At 45.0% G+C, this 20,103-nt stretch overlaps 2 protein-coding genes across 9 annotated transcripts; both read right to left on the bottom strand.

The window, feature by feature from the left end:
* Positions 1-65: 65 nt before the first annotated feature.
* LOC114161713 (arf-GAP with coiled-coil, ANK repeat and PH domain-containing protein 3) lies at positions 66-11,580 on the bottom strand. Of its 4 annotated transcripts, none has more exons than XM_028045244.1 (22): positions 11,403-11,580; positions 11,195-11,282; positions 10,996-11,053; positions 10,723-10,842; positions 10,586-10,639; positions 10,456-10,514; positions 10,171-10,354; positions 10,049-10,093; positions 9,868-9,963; positions 9,722-9,796; positions 8,805-8,908; positions 8,206-8,257; positions 5,691-5,791; positions 5,318-5,608; positions 5,173-5,242; positions 4,909-5,003; positions 4,760-4,836; positions 4,056-4,264; positions 3,864-3,973; positions 3,218-3,328; positions 840-901; positions 66-554 (listed from the first exon to the last, which is right to left on the bottom strand). In XM_028045244.1, the coding sequence occupies exons 2-22, from the start codon at positions 11,245-11,247 to the stop codon at positions 406-408; spliced, it is 2,175 nt and encodes a 724-aa protein (XP_027901045.1). In that variant the 5' UTR covers positions 11,248-11,282; positions 11,403-11,580; the 3' UTR covers positions 66-405. The 4 variants fall into 4 exon arrangements, with proteins under 4 accessions (XP_027901045.1, XP_027901046.1, XP_027901044.1 ...); XM_028045245.1 differs by having other exon boundaries at positions 11,195-11,264; XM_028045243.1 differs by having other exon boundaries at positions 11,195-11,579.
* A 384-nt stretch (positions 11,581-11,964) lies between these two features.
* Positions 11,965-19,025, bottom strand: ilkap (integrin-linked kinase-associated serine/threonine phosphatase). 5 transcript variants are annotated; one of them, XM_028045313.1, is made up of 10 exons: positions 18,727-19,022; positions 17,458-17,565; positions 17,214-17,331; positions 17,008-17,114; positions 16,847-16,940; positions 16,682-16,769; positions 16,476-16,606; positions 15,411-15,530; positions 12,298-12,379; positions 11,965-12,208 (listed from the first exon to the last, which is right to left on the bottom strand). In XM_028045313.1, exons 1-10 carry the CDS (start codon positions 18,767-18,769, stop codon positions 12,065-12,067), a joined length of 1,035 nt encoding a protein of 344 aa, XP_027901114.1. In that variant the 5' UTR covers positions 18,770-19,022; the 3' UTR covers positions 11,965-12,064. The 5 variants fall into 5 exon arrangements, with proteins under 5 accessions (XP_027901114.1, XP_027901115.1, XP_027901116.1 ...); XM_028045314.1 differs by having other exon boundaries at positions 11,965-12,205; XM_028045315.1 differs by lacking the exon at positions 15,411-15,530 and having other exon boundaries at positions 18,727-19,025.
* Positions 19,026-20,103: the final 1,078 nt, after the last annotated feature.

Below are 20,103 nucleotides of genomic sequence, written 5' to 3'. Positions count from 1 at the left end.
GCTTGGTTATGAAAGCGAACCGGTTCTGATCCGAGGCAGGAAGGAAACAGAGGAACACAAACAGCTTCTGGACCCGTTCAGAACCGATTCTGACTTTATTCACCAGGAAATGTTTCTGACATTCTGGATTCTCATGATTAACAACAAGATGAACAATCGGGTTAGTGTTGATCTCCTTCCAGAACCAGAACCTCCTGGACCCAACCGTGAATCCTCCAGGCCGGTTCTGGTTCTGGTGAAATGATCTGAACCATTCACAGTGATAAAAGCCCGACTCCTAAAGAAACAGAGAACCGGGAACCCGGTGGCTCCGGATCAGAACCGACAGCTGAACTCTCTGATAATCTTCATCCTAGTTGGTTTGGTCCAAAGTCTCTAAAAACGTTGCCATGGTAACCTGGAGGGTCAGCAGCAGCTGCTCTTATGTCCCCCTCCTTCATCCTCCTCCTCTTCCTCGCCTCCTCGGCCGAAATGCCTCCTGCTGAGCCTCTCCGGGTCGTTGGACGCCATGTCGCTGAAATCCCTGAAGATGTCCTGGAACGTCTTGTCGTCACCTGGGAGACACACCAGGAACGATGCTTAATGAGGTCATGAGCTAACGAGGTGAGTAGTTAACCAGGCAATTAAATAATGAGGCTCTTAACGAAGCAATATCTTAACGAGGTAAGGAGATGTTAACAAGTTAACGCGGCACTGAGTGAAACAGGTAATGAGTTTAAGTTGGTAAGTTGATGAGGGAATTATGTGACAAAACAATTACTTAACGAGGTGATTGTTTAATGACACAATTAGTTAACATCAATTAAGAAGGAAAGCTTCTCCTTAACGAGGCGACTGACCTGTGGTGCTGAAGACTCCCTCTGAATCTCTCATCTCCTCGTTCATCCGGGCCATTCGCAGCCTGAAACACATCCAGCTCAGACCCATCAGAACCCAACCACCAGAACCGACCCCAGTTTACGTGTGTGTATCCCTTTAACAGCTCAGGAATCAGGTGATTGGTTCTTGTAATTTGTAGCTGCCAATGGCAGAAGAAATGTTTAGTGAATATTCATCATCAGACTGGAAATGTTTCTCATTATTGAGTTTATATTCAGGACTTTGTTCATATCTGCAGCATAAAAATGGACGTTTGGTCATTTCAGAGTTCAGAGTCAGTGACGTGGTGAGATTCATGGTGAGGCTCTGACTTAACCATAATCAGATTTACAAATATCGACGCCTGCATGTTATTGTTTACATATGGAGATTTCACGCATGCGGACAAAGCTGGAGGCAAAAAGACGTTTCCATGCATCCACAGCCGCCGTAGAGTAATTCAGTTTATTCTATGAAACTTGGAAATGAAGGTGTTATTAATTAATGCTATGCTCCACAGCAAAAGGAAAACCCCATTTCTTCTCTGAATCGGCCAGCCTACACTCAGACTCGTTACCATAGCAACTGACAACAATACCACTTTATGTTTCAGGATTCAACAAGGAAAAACATTCAAATAATTTCAAAGATCAGAACATTCAGTCTGTGGCAGTAGAATGGTTTTAGACTTAATGATTATTTATGATTATTAATAAGTATATTATAGCTGCTATTAGCTAATCTAACAGTCTGTGGTTTATGTTTCTTTTCTGCTTTCTTTACAGTCATATGGAAAAGTGTGGGACCCTATTAAGCCATTTCATTTGGGAAGTCCAATAACTGATGGACACAGTTGATATTTCAGTATTATTGGACTAACGGAAAATGGGCAATATGCCTCAGAACTAAATCTGACAGGTGCAGAAATTTGGGAACCCTTACCATTTTATTGATTTGAATACTTAAATACTTATCACCTATTTACTGAAACACAAAATTGGTTTGGTAACCTGATCAAGCTTTGAGCTTCGTAGACAAGTGTATCCAATCATGAGAAAAGGGATTTAAGTTGGCCAATTGCAAGTTGTTCTCCATCTGAATGTCCTCTGAAGAGGGGCATCATGGGGACCTCGAAAACAAAGACTGTACAACATAATTGTTTAGGGGAAGGATGCAAAAAGTTGTCTCAGAGGTTTCAGCTGTCAGTTTCCACTGAGGAAGAGAGAAAGGAAATGGAAACCTCAGGGACAGTTCTTGTTAAGAAGTATCAAACCAAGAAAAATACCAGCGAGTCAGAGAAGAAGAATGCTGAGAACTGTCAAGGAAAATTCACAGACCACCAAAGACCTGCAGCATCACATTGCTGCAGACAGCGTTACTGTGCATCATTTCACAGAGCACTTTGCACAAGGAGCCGCTGTATGGGAGAGTGATGCGGCAGAAGTCTTTTCTCAATCACGCCACAATCAGAGTGGCTTACGGTCTGCAAGCGACTCTACTTTGGACAAGCCAGCTTCATTTTGGGATAAGGTGCAGAGGACTGATGAAACAAAGATTGAGCTGTTTGGTCATAAAAAAGGCATCATGCACTCCAAGAAAAACTTGCTGCCCACCGTAAAATTTGGTGCAGGTCCCATCATGCTTTGGGGCTGTGTGGCCAATGCCGGCACTGGGAATCTTGTTAAAGTTGAGGGTCGCATGGATTCCACTCAATATCAGAAGATTCTTGAGAATCATGTTCAAGAATCAGACAACGATCCAAAACGAGGCTCCAAATCTACTCAAGCATTCTCACACAGGACAAAAGTTCTGCAAAGGAAATCCGCCCCCAGACCTGAAGATCACTGAACATCTGCAGGATGACTTGAAGCTGTTCATGCTCAGCAACCATCAAACTTAACGCAACTGGAATAGTTTTGCAAAGAGTAATGGTCAAAAACACTGTACATTATATAAATGAGCTAAATTATGGAAAATCAGGTCATATATTAAATATTAAATGTTTTTTAACCATTTTATTGGCAGCGTACAGACAGGAGGAACATGCCAGCGCAGGCTGTGGTTCGGTGGGATCGATCAGGAGATCACTGGTCAGAATAAAGTGGTTGTGATGGTATGAATGGTGATGTGATGCCCCCTGCTGGAGAAAACTGAAATGATTACCAGCTTCCCCTTCATTCATTTGTTCAGAAGTTCCTCCATGTCTGGCAGCGGCCAGCATCACAGAGCAGAACCGACCGACCGGGTCACAATCCAGAACCAGCAGAGATCCATCAGAACCAGCTGAGATCCATCAGAACCAGCAGAGATCCATCAGAACCTGAAGATAAGATGTGATGAAGATGAAAGTGAGACTCACAGAGTGACGATGTCAGCATTGGCGGTTTCCATGGCGATAGCCAGCGGGTCCTGCCCATTCTCGTCCACAGCGTACTGATTGGCTCCTCTCTTCAGCAGCAGACACACCTGACTGTGTGGACCAATCAGAGCAAGGCATGTTGGCTGTGAAGTGTGTGTTTCAGAGTGTATCGGTGTGTGTCTATCTGTGTGTGTGTGTATTTGTGTGTGTGTTTCTGTGAGTATGGGTGTGTGTATCCAACCCATTCTCACTCCCAACTCGTCATATTTTGACGCATGGGACGGTCCGTCCTCGTCCCATGTTGACGCGCAGGGTACCCTTTCGCGTCAATATGTGACGCGAGGTGTTTTACACTGTGCCTTACCATAATTTTTGCCCTAAACCTAACCAAATCGTTGGGTTTTGAAGGTTCGGCAGCAGTTACGAGAACCCTTCGCGTCAAAAATCCATGTAAAACATGTGACATTCCCAAATCGTCAACATGTGACGCTGAAGGACCCTGCCCAAGTCGTCAACATATTGACGCAAAGGGTACCCCCTTCGCGTCAATATGTGACGCATGGTCAGAAAACGTCCCGACTCGTCAATATATGACGAGTCGGGAGTGAGAATGTGTTGGTGTATCAGTGTGCGCCAGTGCAGTTACCCCGTGTGTCCAGCGGTGGCAGCAGCGTGCAGCGCGCCACGCCCCCTCAGGTCTCTACGGTTGATGTTGGCTCCGTTCTGCAGCAGGAACTCACAGGCCAGCAGCGACCCCTGCAGGCAGCAGATGGAATCGCAGCGTCACAGTCAGAAAGTTCGAATCGGTTCGACAGAAAAACGCCGGAACGTCTCTCACTCCGACCGCTGCTCCGATCAGCGCCGTCCGCCCCTCCTCCTCGGCGACGCCGCCGTTGACCTCCGCCCCTTCCGCCAGAGCCGTCGCCATGGAAACCAGGTCTCCGGCCACGGAGGCCTGGTAGAGTCGGAGCCCTGCCCCTTTTTGAGGCGATGCAGCAGAATCACAGGGAAACATTAGCGATGCGCTGATGTTTTCACTTCCGTTATCTGAGGTTAAATATCGTCCGAAACCAGAAAACAAACATTTTGATTATTTTCAAACACAGACAGAAATATAATGAATTATACATTTATTTGACAACTCCACTACGGCTGAGATAAACATTTTATTTTGCTAAAGGAGTTGAACTCTGGCAGCCCGCCAAGACGCCGCCCACAACACAAAGCATAGAGTTAGACTGAATAGATCCGTCCTCACTGGTCGGACACAGTGTCACCGACACTCAATGCAAAAAGTCTGACCTGCTGATTCCGAGGTTTTTTGTCTGAAATGTTGTGAACTAAAGCAGGAAAGTCTGAGTTGTAGCCGTGACCCGGTGGGCCGGGCTGTCGGTCCAACAGCGGCTTTTAGATCTTCCCTGAGGAAGATACCGTCGGCTTCATGTAAATATCTGCCCATCACCAAAACTCAGGAAATCGACGCCGATAAATCGGAGCACCTCCACAGATGTTAATATCAGATGGGTTTTTCAGTGGACATACCGGCTCTGCCTGCAGGGCGGCGCTGGACGAACCTCTTCTCCACGTATTTGTCCCGGATCCACGCCTCCCGCTCGGACCTGCGGCACAGAGCAGCGGCTCGCATCAGAACCAGCGGAAACGGCACAGACCCTGCAGCAGAACCGGCTCACCTGAGGCTGTCGGGTCGGGGCTTGACCCGGCCGTCCTCAGAACATCTGGCCTCATAGATGGCGTTCACCACGTCGTTTCCCAGAACGCACAGGAGCTGGAAAACAGGAAGTTCCTGGAGGCTCGTTCATGTTTCTCTGTGTGAGCGGCTTACAGTTTCAACATAACAACGTCGCTCATCGCCATCAGAACCGGCAAGTTTAACATCCAGCAAAATTCACTGCTGATTCTCTCTGAGCATTATCGCCGTTGGCAGCTTTCCGTACCTTCAGCTGCTCCGCCTCCCAGGAGTCCAGGGTCAGGGACCGCACCTTGGACAGGTGGACGCCTAGGCTCCTGGGACACAGAGACACAGAAACTCAGAACCGCCAAAAGTACCCGGCTCCATCAGAACCCAGCACTCCGGCTCACCTGTGGATCCCGGAGCACTCGATGCACACGGTGGCTCCCAGGTTGACGGCGGCCCAGCGCGGCTCCGGCTCGCCGCAGTCGCAGCACCGCTGGTTCCCGGGGCCCCCGAGGGCCACAGCCAGAGCCGCCGGCCTCTGGGGGGGCGTGGCCGGCAGAGGGGCGGGGTCTCCGGCGCTCGGTAGGATGAGGCGGGCGTCGCCACGCTCCCGGTACGCCAGGTCGATGCTGCCCTGCAGCGCCGTGAGCCACGCCTGCTGCAGCGGCTCCGAGTCGGCCTGCAGGGCGCAGCACCTGACACACACACACACACACACAGTGCATGAGCGGCGCCTGTGGTACCATGCTGCTGCAGGTGCCGCAGGCGGCGTCTTACTTCTGGACGGACAGCAGCTCGAAGCAGAAGCGGCGGTCCAGATGCTCCGCCGGCTTCACGGCGCACAGCCGAAGATCCTCAAACAGGACGGCAGCATCATCCTGAGGGGAGACAGGTGACATCATCAGTGACATCACCAACAACAGTCGCCATGACTCTAAAACAGGCTTTCGGTTGTCATGGTTATATCCAGTTAGTCCAGTTTAAAGGGATCCACGACTAGTTATAAAAATAGACCTTATTGGGAAATATTTATCTTAGATGTAAAAACAGTACTGTAGGTTATTTAGCCTTCATAAATTTTAATAAAATATTTTCACAGGAATGTCACCAAGTTGTTCACGCTGCAATGCGTTCTGGGTAAATGACGCGTAATGGTCCAACTGCCTGGCTCCTCCAGCCAAAACAGTGATGAGTAACATTATTAAGCCTTTTTAATTTGAACCGGAGCAAATTGAAATGGATCAGAACTAGAAATAACAAGAGGTGATGATGAGGAGGAGCAGACGGAGGAAGAGGAAGAGTTGGCCGTAGCAGCTGCTGCTGCCTTCAGGTTCATAATGAAACAATGAATGAGACTCGGTAAGTACTTCTGTAGCTCTGAGTCCAGTTAGGCAACAGCGGTTTAGGGTCTGAACTTTGTTCGGTGTTAGTAGTGGTTTCACATTCAGCATTTCCAGTAGTAATAGCTCCGTTAGCGCTGCTTGTCTTTGATTCTCCCAGCGTATGCAGCGCTGTGTCCGGTTCGGCATCAGCTGTGCTGGGTAGAGTCTGGTAGGGGTGCTAACACCGACCCGGACCTCCATGGGTCCGGTCAGATCGGTGATGTCAGTACCCAGACAGTGTAGCTCCTGTCCAGCTCTGCGCGGCATTTATTTTTAGCTCGCTAAGGTAACGGTCGTTGGTTCTGCTGCTATAAATGACTTAAAGTGCTGTGGAGAAATGTCCAGGGTCCAGATTGGGCCCTTTGTTGTTCCTCTCCAGCTCTCGCACTGCGCTCTCCTTTCTCACATGTGGGAAATTATCCAGATTCGTCTCCATTTTTTTTATTTATGTATTTTTTATCACAGCTGATAGTGACACAGTGTGGCATTATCTAAAGTTAAACCAGTAAAATCCAATATGATAAACAACTACTGGGGTAAAGTTAGCCTTCCTGTGTTTACTCTAGACTCCAGTACAGATTGGACCAGATGACGTCATCAACCCATCGGTGAAGAAATGGCGACCGCCATGGGTGAAAAATGTAACAAAAGATGTGCATTTATGAAGTATTTATGAGTTTTGGCGTATCACAAACAGCAATTTTTTAAGTAATAGGAAAATTGCAACATATTTAGGTCAACATGTTCAACTAGTCCTGGATCCTTTTAAAAATGGAAAACATTTCAGAAACAAGGAAGTTCAAAACGTTTTACATCATAAAATCTCAAACACTTAATTCTGTCAAATGTCATCAATTCATCAAGCAAATACACATCAAATATGCTGATCAATAATCCATATATTATAAATCACACCGGGTGGATTTCTAGCCTTGATTTAAAGGGGCAGTTCTACGTGTTTTCCAACTATTTAGAGACATTTTATAGCATAATCTAGTAACTATGTTACCTTCAGTTCTTATTAAAACACTGTATATGTCAAATATGACTGAAAAGAAATTTTACTTCCTGATTTAATGCCTTGAAATTGGGCCTCTGTCTCTTTAAGAAGCTCCTGCTCTTTCCTCCAGGAAGTCGTTCCAACATGGCTCCTCTATTAACCCTTTAAGGTTTTTACCAGCGTTGCTCTGAGCAGCAGCTCCTATAAGGAGCTCAGCAGTACCACCAGCTGTTTGCTAACTGCTGCTGTCCGAGTATGGGAGGAGCTACGCCTCAAAGGCGGGGCTACGTCCACCCAGGCGTTTTGAACAGCTGAATGATTGCCATGGAGATTAAAACTGACTTTGTAACTGTCTTAATGCGTCTCTGAAGGTTTCTCAGGTTTCCAGCTGTAAGAACTGCAGATGTTCTGACTCTGGATGTAGAACCGCCTCCGGTTCTGAATGAAACTCCAGAATCCGGATCCCATCAGAACCCAAACCTAAATGTGTCAGAGAACAGACTCACCATGGAGCCGCCGCTTGCTGCCTTAACGCGCCGTCTTCCTGGAACAGGAACGGGTTACATGACCGACAGAGAGCCGCCGGATTGGCTGAACGATTTCACAGAATCTCCTGATTTAGCTGAACATTTATGATTGGAGGATCTAAACTCTGGACTCTGGATTTGAAACAAGCGGATTCTGGATTTCTGGAGGTGAGTGAATCAGCAGCAGTAATTTACGGATCAGAACATTTTCCAGGATTCATGAGGAGATCAGATTCTCAGTTTGATCAGCTTCATTGGGTCAAAGTTTGTGAATCATAAATAATGTAAATGTACAGGAAATGAAACTGAGGACGACTTTAGAAAGGAATCAGGAGACGATCTGCTGGAGGTGAGCGATTCCTGGGAGCAGCGCAGGATCTTACCTTGTGGGACTTCCTGTAGATCAGCTGATTGTCTCTGATGGAGAACCAGCACCTGAAGCAGAGGAAACATGCCAGAGGGCCTCAGCAACTTCTGCACAAATTTACCTTCAAACTAAATGTTCAGTTAGTTTAGCTAGCAAACTAAAAACTAAATAAAAATTTTACATAAATACATATTTAGATAAATAATTAACTACAGTATTTAGTTTGAAGATAATCTTTTAGCTTACTAACTAAATAGTCAACTTTCATCAAAATAGCTACCATTAGAAATTAAATATTTAAGATTTTTGTTTAGCTTGCTAACTACGCATTCAGGCTCTGACACCAAATAATTAGCTAAATATTTAGCTTCTTCAAGCTAAATATCTACCTTCAAACTAACTAAATAATTTTCTGATATTTAGTTTGATGATAATCATTTAGCTTCCTAAATAAATATTTAGCTTCATACTAAATACTTAGTTTTCTAAATATTTAGAGTTTTAAACTAAATAACATGATGAAAAATGACTGTGAAAGATGAATCCCAGTGTTTCCTCTTATGAAATTATTGGTGTTAATTTTGACTTTCCAAACGGCGGCCCCTGTCACCGTACCTCTTCCAGGTCTTGGATTTCCTCCTGGACCGTTTGAACAAGTAACCCTGGATGATGTCGCCGCTGTCGGGACACGAGCTGACCATCAGCTCGCCCGAAGCGTCCTGAGGAAACATCGACAGCGTCACTTCCTGCTGACCATTCACATCTTAAAAGTAAACGACCAAAAACACGGAGAAGCAGTGGGAACGCCGGATACAGAGATCTCATTTTGTGGTGCTAATGTAGAAATATTTGCAATATATTTTCCTCATTAAACTGCAGATGGAAACATACTGGCTACATCTCCATCTGACTTTCATGCAAATTTTGAGTTTAAAGTCTCACAAAAACATAAAAAAACAAAAAAGAAAATATGAAGACATGTCAATCAGAGTGTGATGTCATCAGATGTTGATGCTACACATGGCTATAACAAACAGGAAGTAGCAGTTGCTAACAGGACGTAGCAAATGCTAACAGGAAGTAGTGGATGCTAACTAGCATAGAGCCTGAGAGCCGTTCCTTCGCAGCTGGAGGTTTCTGAGAGTTTGATGCCTCTGGTAAGGCGCAGACCCACCAGTGGATGGGAACGTTCGCTACGTCAGAAATGTGTTTCCTCTTTGAGGAAACTGAGGAAGTTATTTTGAATGTTGCCTTCCCATGAACCCTTTCTGATGCAAGTTAAAAAAAGAAGTTGACGGAAACACGACACCTGAAGAAAACGGTGAGGAAAGAATCCAAGTGTCTAAAATTTTGTTACTCGCCACACTGAGGCAGCAGAAGGAAGAAATACTGCCACCCGCTGGTGGGAGTCATTTCGGTTCAGTCTTCCTGCTTCAGTTTAATCATCAGGATTCAGTGAAATGTTGGGATCTGTAGCTGTGTCTGATGCCGAAACGGACCGGACCGGACCCAGATGGGAGGCGGCTCCTTACCCGCTGCTGCACCAGCAGGTGTCGGTTCTCCAGCTCCTTCCTCTTGGCGGCGCAGGCGGCAGAAAGCTGAGACAGCTGAGGAACAAATATCAGGTCAGATAATCCAACAGGGGTCACCAGAGAGGTCAGAGGTCAAAGGTCAGAACCTGAGCTCCCATGGTCTTCATGCTGGGCTCCAGGTCTCTGAGCAGGTCGAAGCCTTGGTGAAAGAAGGTGAACTGGGCGTGGACGAAGGAGAACACCTGAGAAACCAGATTGTTAACGCAGCTCACAAAAACAACAAAACGAATAAAGTTTTTTATCCAAAACGTTGCAGAAACGACTCACAGAGTTCAAGACGTCGATGTTCTGTTGGGTTTTAAAGGTGTTGAGCTGGAAGAGAATCAGAACCAAAGTTTAAAGAACCTAAATGTCAGCTCGGTTCCACCCTCCGGTCCGGAACCTACTACCTGTAGGCAGTAATCCAGGGCAAAGTGTTGGTAGCACTTCCGGGTGGCGAGCAGCAGGTGGCTCGCCCGCTCCGCATCGGCCGCCTTGTGACGCGACACCTGGGCGTTCTTCGCCGCCGCCGTCTCCAGATCCTCTCCGATCCGAACGAACTCCTTCCTGGTGTCGGCTAGCTGCGGCTGGAACCTGGGAGGAACAAAGAGCAGGACTGGATCAGGACCGATGATGACTGAGTCAAGATCAGCTTGGAACCAGATCAGGATCCTACTGGATGAGGAGTGACTCACTGTGAGCAGAGGCTGGAGAGCTGCTGGATGATGGCTCTCTGCATCTGGTCCAGCAGCATCTGAGGAGCAGAGGTCAGAGGTCAGCCAGACAGTTCCAGCTGCCAGAGAAGAAGACAACAGAAGGACTCACGGTGTGGAAGCTCAGCATCTCCTGCAGACCCTGCTGGAACTGGTTCAGGCAGCTCTGTGGAGCAGGAAACAGGAAGTCACATACAGGAAACCATCCCAACTAATCAGACCAGCAGCGATGGCGCCCCAACTTCTCACCATCATCACCGAATCCTTCTTCTGATACAACAGGAGCTCAGCCAAGCCGCTCAGGAAGAGCTGATTGGCTGCGTTGTACCCTTGTCCCGCCTCCACCATCTTCCCGCACAGCTTCATCACCTGATTGGTCAGAGAGAGTGAGCAGAGAGACTATCCATCCAGCAGCAGGTGAAGGTTTAATGTTGGAAAAGTTAACAAGGCGTGTTTTAAATACACTGGCAGCAGGTCAGGTGACCAGAATGAGGAAAATCCAGATTTAAACCAGAGCTTTACCTTATCCAGATGAGTCTCCAGCAGGGAAACATCTGCCTCAAACTGATCCAGAGTTAGCCTGAAGAAATAAAACAAACCATCATCAGGGTAACCTGGAATCCCTTTCCAGGATGTTTCTTCAGCTGATAGTCGGTATAATCATTAACAGCTGAATTAGTCTCTTATTTATTCATAACCTCTGAATAAAAATAGAACTTACCTGAACTCAGGTGAGTCCTTGATGCATTCCTCAAAGTCTAAAAGGGATTCCATGACGTCACACAGGATCCCTGGTAACGTCACCGAGTCTTAATAAAGTTTATTCAACATCCTAACCGTTAGTTAGCAGTTAGCCTGTTAGCTCCGTTGCAGAATCCGCTAACTTCCGGTGATACGTGTCTTTAAAATGACACCCTGTGAACACAAACCTGCACGGAGCCTACGGGAGAGCCCGGCCCGATCCGCATACCAGCTCGGTTCGGATAAAACTGAAGATATGTCGTGTTTCTGTTGTTTTATTCCCCTGACAGCTGTCTCCGTTTTACTGTCAGATAATAACCCGGTTTCGTTGGCGTCGGTTCAACAGGAGAAAGCGACACCCAGAGGCTGGGAGTGGGACTGCAGTCACTGAGCGCCAATAACACCAAGAAAAAAAACATTCATAATCTTGCCTGATTCACTGAAATTTTCATTTTGGAAAAAGAAAATCACAAAAGATTTAATGATTAGAGAAGTCTTAAAAGTCTTTGAATTTATAATTTTATATTTAATTTTCCTTCCATATTTTATTTTATTAAAATTTTCATAATGCAGTATCACAACTAACAACGTGAAATCTTTCAATATCAGAATAATTTTCTTTTTTCATCTTCAAAGCTGTAGAATATATAAATTGTATATATATACATTTATAAGCTCTGCTTTATAAATGTCAGTTTTTTCCTGAACGCATCATCTGAGTCAATCACAGAAAATCTAAACCACACAAGATAAAAAAAAAAGATTTTATTTGCAAACAAACGAGACATGCAGAGTGAAGCCGGCAGGATGATGCTGCTGCTGCTGATGATGATGATGGTTCTGAGCGCGCTCAGTGGCAGACAGAAACCAGGATGACGGTGACGTTGTCGGCGCAGCCTCTCCTCACCGCCTCGCTGGCCAGCTGCTGACACGCCGCCTCAAAGCGCAGCTCCTCCTCCGTCAGCTCGTCCTTCTGCTCCACGCTCGTCTCCTGCTGGAAGACACAGGACCTCTGTGACCTCACTTCCTGTCAGACCTGAGCCGTATCTAGGCGGATGTACAGCTTCGACATGGACAACACACCTGGAGGACGCTGAGAACAAACTTGACGGCTTCGTCGGCTGAAAACACTTTGAACAAACCGTCACAGGCCAGAAGGATGAACCTGCAGAAAAACACGTTTATTACTGTTGGAGGAGATTAATCTGTTTATATTTATACAGATTAATCACATAATCTGTTTATATTTATATAGATTTGGTCATTTCATCAAAGTCAGGCGAAAACGTTAGTGTGAACAAATCTGGGAGGAAATTCTCCCAGTTCTACCAGACCAAATACTACACTGTGGCCCTGTCCTAAAGTTTCAGGCGTGGCGTCATCTTGTAGTCGTCATTCAGTGCATAGGCCACACTCTGGGGAGCTGGCAGGAGTGCTGATGGACATCTTCAACCTGTCCCTGGCCCGCGCTGTGGTACCGACCTGCTTCAAGTCTACCTCCATCGTCCCAATCCCCAAGAATCCCAACCCAACCAGACTCAGTGACTACCGCCCGGTAGCCCTTACCCCCATCATTACCAAGTGCTTGGAGCGGCTGGTCCTAGCACACCTCAGATCCTGTCTCCCCCCCCACACTAGACCCCCACCAATTTTCATACAGGCAGAACAGGAGCACAGAGGATGCAGTCTCTATAGCGCTGCACTCTGTCCTTTCTCACCTGGACAGTAAGAACACTTACGCCAGACTGCTGTTCTTAGATTTTAGTTCAGCATTCAACACTGTCATCCCATCACAACTCATTACCAAACTCACAGACCTTGGCATCAGTCCACTCATGTGTAACTGGTTGCTCGACTTCCTGACCAGTCGACCTCAACATGTCCGGCTGGACAACCACTTCTCATCCACCATCATCATAAACACCGGAGTACCACAAGGCTGTGTGATGAGTCCCTTCCTCTACTCCCTCTTCACCTACGACTGCAGACCTGTCCACGGCTCTAACGCCATCATCAAGTTCGCAGACGACACCACGGTGATCGGCCTCATCAGAGATAATGACGAGGCCGCTTACAGGGAGGAGGTAGACCGTCTGGCTGAGTGTTGCGACAAAAACAACCTGCAGCTGAACACCGAGAAGACCAAGGAGCTTATCGTGGACTTCAGGAGGAACGCTGACCCACATCCACCCATTCACATTAAGGGGACAGTGGTGGAGCGTGTGGACACCTTTAAGTTCCTGGGAGTCCACATCTCCGAGGACCTGACTTGGACGACCAGCTGCTCCAAACTCATTAAGAAGGCGCATCAGCGCCTCTTCTTCATGAGGACCCTGAGGAAGAACCACCTGTCCTCAGAGATCCTCACGAACTTCTACCGCTGCACCATTGAGAGCATCCTCACCAACTGTATTACAGCTTGGTACGGGAACTGCTCTGTCTTCGACCGGCAGGCGCTGCAGAGGGTGGTGAAAACTGGCCAGTATATCGCCGGGGCACCGCTCCCTGCCATCAAGGACATCTACAGGAAGCGGTGTTTGAAAAGGGCTGGGAAAATCACAAAGGACTCCACTCACCCAGCACACACACTCTTTTCCCTCCTGCCCTCTGGGAGGCGCTACAGAAGCCTACGGACCAGAACCACCAGGCACCGGAAAAGCTTCTTTCCCACAGCTGTCGGGCTTTTGAACGCCTCCTGACATAAAACATAAACTATAAGGACTGTACTCCCCTATCCTCTCATACAACAATAACACATGGACTATCCTCACACACACACACATCACGGACTGTTTTCTTCACACACACATACAACCTGTAAATTCTATCTGCCATTATTTATCTATAATCCGTTCCCTAACATTCTTGTATATTCTGTATAATCTGTGCATATAGCTCCCATATTTATATTTATACACAATATCTATATCTCTTGCTATAACCCCTTATAGTCCATACATACATAGTCTTGTACATCTGTAAATAAATATCTATATCTCGTAGAGCACTTCTGGATAGATGCAAACTACATCTCGTTGCTTGTACTTGTGACAGTGCAATGACAATAAAGTTGAATTCTATTCTATTCTATTCTTTGTGTAAAGGATCTCCTGTTGGCAGGGTAACAGTAGCAGGGTACATCAACTGTGTGATGTAGAAGACATCATTTTGAGGTTCCTTCAGGTCCAGAAGATCTAAAACATCTGATAATTGAAGCTGTGAGGGAACAGCAGGGCATATAGAATAAACAGGCAAACCATTGACTCACAGCATAATGCTGTTTGTGTGTTATGCTAGCGGCAACAATTGTTGCCACGCTCATATTCACTTCTCTTATGATCAAAATATGGATGAAGGGATACCATTTTCTTTATATATTAGTAAAAGACACTTGAAAGAACATATGTACAAAATATTTTTTTTATATTTGTTAAAGTATTTTACTGACTTGTACAGGTTTGTGACAGACATTGACCTACAGGATCACAGGCAGGAAGTAAAGAGCTCTGGTCATGTGACCTTTCACACTAGATACATGAAATTGATATGGTTTAGAGTTGACACATTATTGTTTCTTTTTAAAACTTAAATTAGCTGCCAAAACTCAAAACTATTCTTTTAGAGCTTCTAGAAGTTAGATAAAATGTCTGGCAACAATTGTTGCCGGTGGGATTAAACGGGTCAATCACATAATCTGTTTAAACTTAAACATGGACCAGTTTAAACACTGCCTGGTTTTTAGACTGGTTTCTCTTTAAACAGTTTTCCCACCTGATTTTGAAGTGTTTTCCCTTTCCTCCATCTAGAGAACTAGAATATAATCCAGAATAATCTAGAATAACGCCTCCTGGTGGCAGCATGTTGGAGCTGCTCTGCTCTGATTTCTTCTTTTTAATTTTTGTTCATCATTTCCTGGCTGAATATTTGCCAGTTTGGACAACTATTCTTTCTTGTTATGGACGCTGAGCAGCTGAAAGGATTTCTGCGTTTGAGTAACCATGGCAACAACTGGACGCAGCTGATTAGCATCTCAAATAATCCCTGAACTTTGAGCCTAAAGGAGTTGAAAAATGGATGCAGAGAGAGAAGGAAGAAGTTCAGACCGTTATTATTCAGTGGATCGTCCTGATTTTAGGATCTCCTCCCTACTCTACTCGGTGTTTTGGAGCATGGAGCGTGTGCGGCTGCGTTCTTGCCTGTCATTGGCTGTGAGCTGGCACCTCCTCACGTCGGGCGTAGAAATCACGCCGCAGCGTTTGTACTGACCGTCTCCGATGGACCGGGACACTTCCAGGACGCCGAGGACGCGGCCGTCCCTGTGGGGGACGGACAGACAGACGCCGCTTTACGCTGGACGAGTCTCTGGAACACACAACCTCATTCTTCTGTTTCAAATCCCTTTTTTGGATTTCAAATAATGTTTAGAATACAATTCTTTTTCAGATTCAAATTTTATTTCACTTTCTCAGTTTGATTTTTTCAATATAATTTTTATCAGTTTCAAATTATTTTTCTAAATTATTTTTTCAGTTTTAATTGAGTTCTTCTTTACATTTCTTTAGTTTAAATTTTTTACAATTCAATTTATTATTGATTTTGTTTGCATTTTTTCTGTTTATCAGTTTAAAATAATTTCTTATTTTGTTTTTTTTCCCAGTTTCAAATAATTTTTGTATTACAATATTTTCCAGTTTCAAATCCATGTCTTTTATTTCAAAATGTTTTCTTAGTTTCAAATTATAATATTTTTGACAAACCATTCGGCCCTAATGTAGCTCCGTAGAACTCAGTTCTGTAAGGAATTTGGGCCGACAGGGTTGGAGAAAATGGCCGGATGCGGCGTGTTTATTGGTTTTAATAATGCACCGATACAAAGGTGTGAGCTGATATTGATATTCAATATTAGTATTATTATTTTTATTATTAATTCTTTTTCTCCGAAGAGTTTTTGCGGCGCTAGTGGCTCGTATTTTTTCGACAGTAGGCAGACAGGAAGGAGGGTGAGGAGACGGGGGAAGACATGCGGCAAAGGTCGTCGGGACCGGGAGTCGAACCCGCGACGTCCGCGTCGAGGACTAAGGCCTCCAAACGTGGAGCGTGCTAACCCGCTGCACCACCACAGCACGACCCCAATATTAGTATTATTGTTATAGATGATATTAATATTTCCTTTTCAACGCTGTAAAAATTGTTCCCATGGCTGCCATCACCTCTATGCTTCAGGTAAACCTCCCACAATCCTTTGCTGCGTGCCGGCTGACCTGACGGTGCCTCCTGCCCTCTGGATCCTCATGCGCTCCTCGTAGATGGTTGGGTTGTGTTCCTTGCTGAGCGCTAAAGTGACCGACTTCCTCTGGCCGTCTGCCGCCGCCTCCGTTCGACACAGCACCGCCTGCAGACACACAGCAGCTGCTGCTCAGCGGGGCCCCCTGCAGGACCGCGGGGCGCTGCGCCGAGCCCAGCTCACCCTGCTGTCCCCCAGGTTGGCGGAGTACACCGTGTCGTCCACCACCAGGATGCAGGTGGCCGTGGATCCGTCCTTCCAAGCCGGCTTCCTGCTCACAGAAACAAGATGGCGTCTCAACAAGCGTCCCCTTGAGCTCCTTCAGCTCCAAGCGTTTTGATGTCTTACTGGCTGGAGGCTTTCTTCAGGAAATCCTCGTCTGTCTGCCGGAACGTGTCCAGGAGACACTTCTTCAGCAGCTTGTCCAGATTCTCAGCGTCTCCTGGAACAGAGACGCCATCAAAAAGCGTTCATCAGAAGATCCCATCTGGACAGGAAGTGAGACTCACCTGAGGGGAACTTCTTGGCCAGGTTCAAGTGAAGGTTTTCAGCGGCGAATCGAGACGCTCGAGCGCCGCCGTGACCATCAAACACGGCGAAATACGAGACGCGAGAGCTGCAGAGACACAGAAACACCCAGAGACTGATTCCCTCCTGAACCAGAGCAGGACAGGAAACAGGAAGTCAGGAAGACTGGAAGTCGAGGCGGTCTTACACGTGTCCCGGCAGCGAGGACAGACAGCTGCTCATGTCGGGCATCAGTACGTGGGCGTCCTGCATCTCTTCGCGCTCGCCGCGCCGCGCCGCCGCGTAGCCTCTGAGCCGGGGCAGACCTGCGGCGGACAGACAGACGGACGGACGGAGTGGGTCGGCTGCTGCCTCGCCTCATCTACTCAGCGGCTGACAGCTTCATGAGAGCAAAGGAAGAAAACAAACATTGTGGTGGAACAGCTGAAAACCTTCTCTACAAACTTTCTTGATCTCGTCCTCCTCCTCTTCCTCTTCCTCTTCGTCGTCTCGCCTCCGTTTGAACCTTCTGTCCTCTTCATCCTGAGCTGGAGGAGCAACTGGAGACAAAGAAGACATTTAAAGACAAGAATGTCATTCAGATCACCAAGCTAACATTAGCATAGCATTAGCTGGCTGAATTTAGCTTAGCTTATTTTGGTCTATGATCATTAGCTGCTATACAGCTGAATAGATTCTCTTTACAGAAAAATTTGGATATTTCTTTTCTGTTTCAAACATTTTTGTTTCGCTTCAAAATTGTTTTTCAGTTCATTTTTGTGCGTTTCAAATTTTCATTACAATTTTCCACCAGGTTCAAATCTTTTTTTATTCCTAAATGTTTTAAGTTTCAAGTCATTTTTAGGTTTTAATTTTTTTCAGTATTAAATCTTTGTTTTCAATCTCAAAATAGTTTTTTTGTTTGAAATCTTTTTTTCATCTTTAAAATAGATTTTCAATATTTTGTTTTCTGTTTCACAAAACAATACTGGACATTTCTTAAATTCAAATCTTTATCCGTTTACTTTTTTTTCTCAGTTTCAAAGTTTGTTATTTCTTTAAAACTTTATGGTCCCAGTTTAGCTCCAAAGGACAGAAGAAAATGCCCAGATGATTCACGTTTATGGGTTTTAAGGTTTCACCGATACGAAAACTTTAATTGACATCGATATCCAATATTGATATTGCTGCTATGGCCGATATTAATTATATTTTCCTACCTTTCAGCATCATTAAAATAATGTGACCACGATGCTTACAGACCTCCCTGTTGGTCACATGACCAAACAAACAGACCGACTCCCTCCAGAAACACAAGCAGCAACACAAAGGAAATAAACATCTGTTGTTAATATTGACCCAGCTTTACTTATCGGACCGATATCGATATATCGGCCTCCCTAACTGATTTATTTTCAGTGATTTATCTGATTTTCTTAAGCTAAAGTCATGTTACCACTTCCGTCCTGCAGAACCATCACTGGCTGTGGTTTGGACTCAGTTCGGTTCCGGGTCCGCTATAGATCAGTTCATGTGAACAGTAATCATTAGATTTCTGCAGCAGAACCAGAGGTGTTGATTGGTTCTGAGTCCACTGCAGATGTTTTCTTTAATCAGATGCATCAATGAGAAGCTGGTTCTAGCTGCTAAACCCGGACTGGTTCTGGTACCAAACCGTACCTTATCTCAGCTGCTGCCGCTACCGGTCGCTATGAACTCACCGGACGTCTGTGTCGGTTCTGGCAGGTCGTCGAACAGGTCCATTCTTCTCCTGGAATAGCCCAACAGCTAACAGGCTAGGCTAACTAACCTTCAGTTCGGTTCCGCTGTGTGTGTGAGTGTTCTGACCCGGTCCGCAAACAGATCGGCTCCAAACCCCGTTTATACTTTAAACCGGTTCCGACGGTCCAATAGTGAACAGGTCGTCGGGTTCGTCCCGCTTTACCGCAGAAAGTCAGGATGCGGACCAAATTCAACGGTTAGCATAAAGCTAGCTGAAGATAATACAAGTTCCGGTCATTTCATTCAAAATAAAAGCTCGTTGAGTTCTTGAAGTTATTTCCAAATAAATGCTTCCAATCTGTCAAACTTGCATTTACATTTACAACTTTATAAATGTCTTTCAAAAATAAAATAAAAGTAGTCTAAAGTTTCACAATAAAATATTACATGTTTCTTTGAGTTTCTTCCAAAATAAAAGCTAGTATTTTATAATTACTATAATTTCTTTCAAAAATTAAAAAAGAAAAATCTTTACAAACTAATATTTACACACATTTTAAAGTAGTTTTTAAATGTTAAAAGCTAACATTTAATCAAATAATTAAAAATAAAACATCCCATATGTACAGCAATTTCTTTCAAAAATAAAAGCACACATTTATGACTGTTTCCTTTATTACTCTGCAAATATATGCTTACATATTTTACCGTAGCATAAAAATGTTCACAATACAAAGCTCAAAATAAAAGCATATAGTTTGAGTAAAAGAAACATTTTGTCATTCAAATTAATCACATTAGTTTTTTTCAGAATAAAAATCCACAAAATAATATTAGTATCTTTCAAAATAAAAGACATATAAATGGCATTAAATATTGCAGACTAAATGCTGTTACACATGGAAATCATTTTCTATATTATTTTTATAGTGGTGACACATTAATTTCTTCATTAGTGAGAAAATTTGCTCACAAAGGCAGGTGGCCCCAAACATGGACATTTTGCAGCCAGTGCTGCCAATTTATGATGTCCTGGTTGGAGACACTTGTAAAATGTGTCCAAGCCAACTGATGCACATTTGTCCTTCAATTCCACATCACACTGCAAATCAATGATTTCAAGTTACTTTTTTTTTTGTTTAGTTTATTTTGTAGGGACAGACACACATCAACATAAACAAACTGAATAAAACAGCAGTCCCATGTTTGCATCATAGTGCAATAGCAACAGCTAATTCACAGCACTTGTCCCTAGATGGGCTTTTAAAAAGTACCTCTAAAAGTTAAAATAATAATCATTTAAAATAGCATAGCATAATGTTGACCACATCTACAAACAAACAGTAAAACATGAAACATGAAAAATGGGTTCAGTT

The sequence above is a fragment of the Xiphophorus couchianus genome, chromosome 18 (assembly GCF_001444195.1).
Source record: "Xiphophorus couchianus chromosome 18, X_couchianus-1.0, whole genome shotgun sequence".
NCBI classification, from domain to species: Eukaryota; Metazoa; Chordata; class Actinopteri; order Cyprinodontiformes; family Poeciliidae; genus Xiphophorus; species Xiphophorus couchianus.
This window is presented reverse-complemented; position numbering and strand designations above follow the sequence as displayed.

Bases quoted from the DNA above. Each gene is read 5' to 3' on its own strand.
- ilkap (XM_028045313.1), bottom strand. From the start codon at position 18,769: ATGGACCTGTTCGACGACCTGCCAGAACCGACACAGACGTCCG. The intron at 17,566-18,726 runs GTGAGTTCATAG...CTTTGTCTCCAG, and splicing joins AGAACCGACACAGACGTCCG to TTGCTCCTCCAGCTCAGGAT. The intron at 15,531-16,475 runs GTCAGCCGGCAC...CGTCCCCCACAG, and splicing joins AGGGCAGGAGGCACCGTCAG to GGACGGCCGCGTCCTCGGCG.
- LOC114161713 (XM_028045244.1), bottom strand. From the start codon at position 11,247: ATGGAATCCCTTTTAGACTTTGAGGAATGCATCAAGGACTCACCTGAG. The intron at 11,054-11,194 runs GTAAGTTCTATT...TTATTTCTTCAG, and splicing joins AAGGACTCACCTGAGTTCAG to GCTAACTCTGGATCAGTTTG. The intron at 8,909-9,721 runs GTAAGGAGCCGC...ATGTTTCCTCAG, and splicing joins ACCTGCTGGTGCAGCAGCGG to GACGCTTCGGGCGAGCTGAT.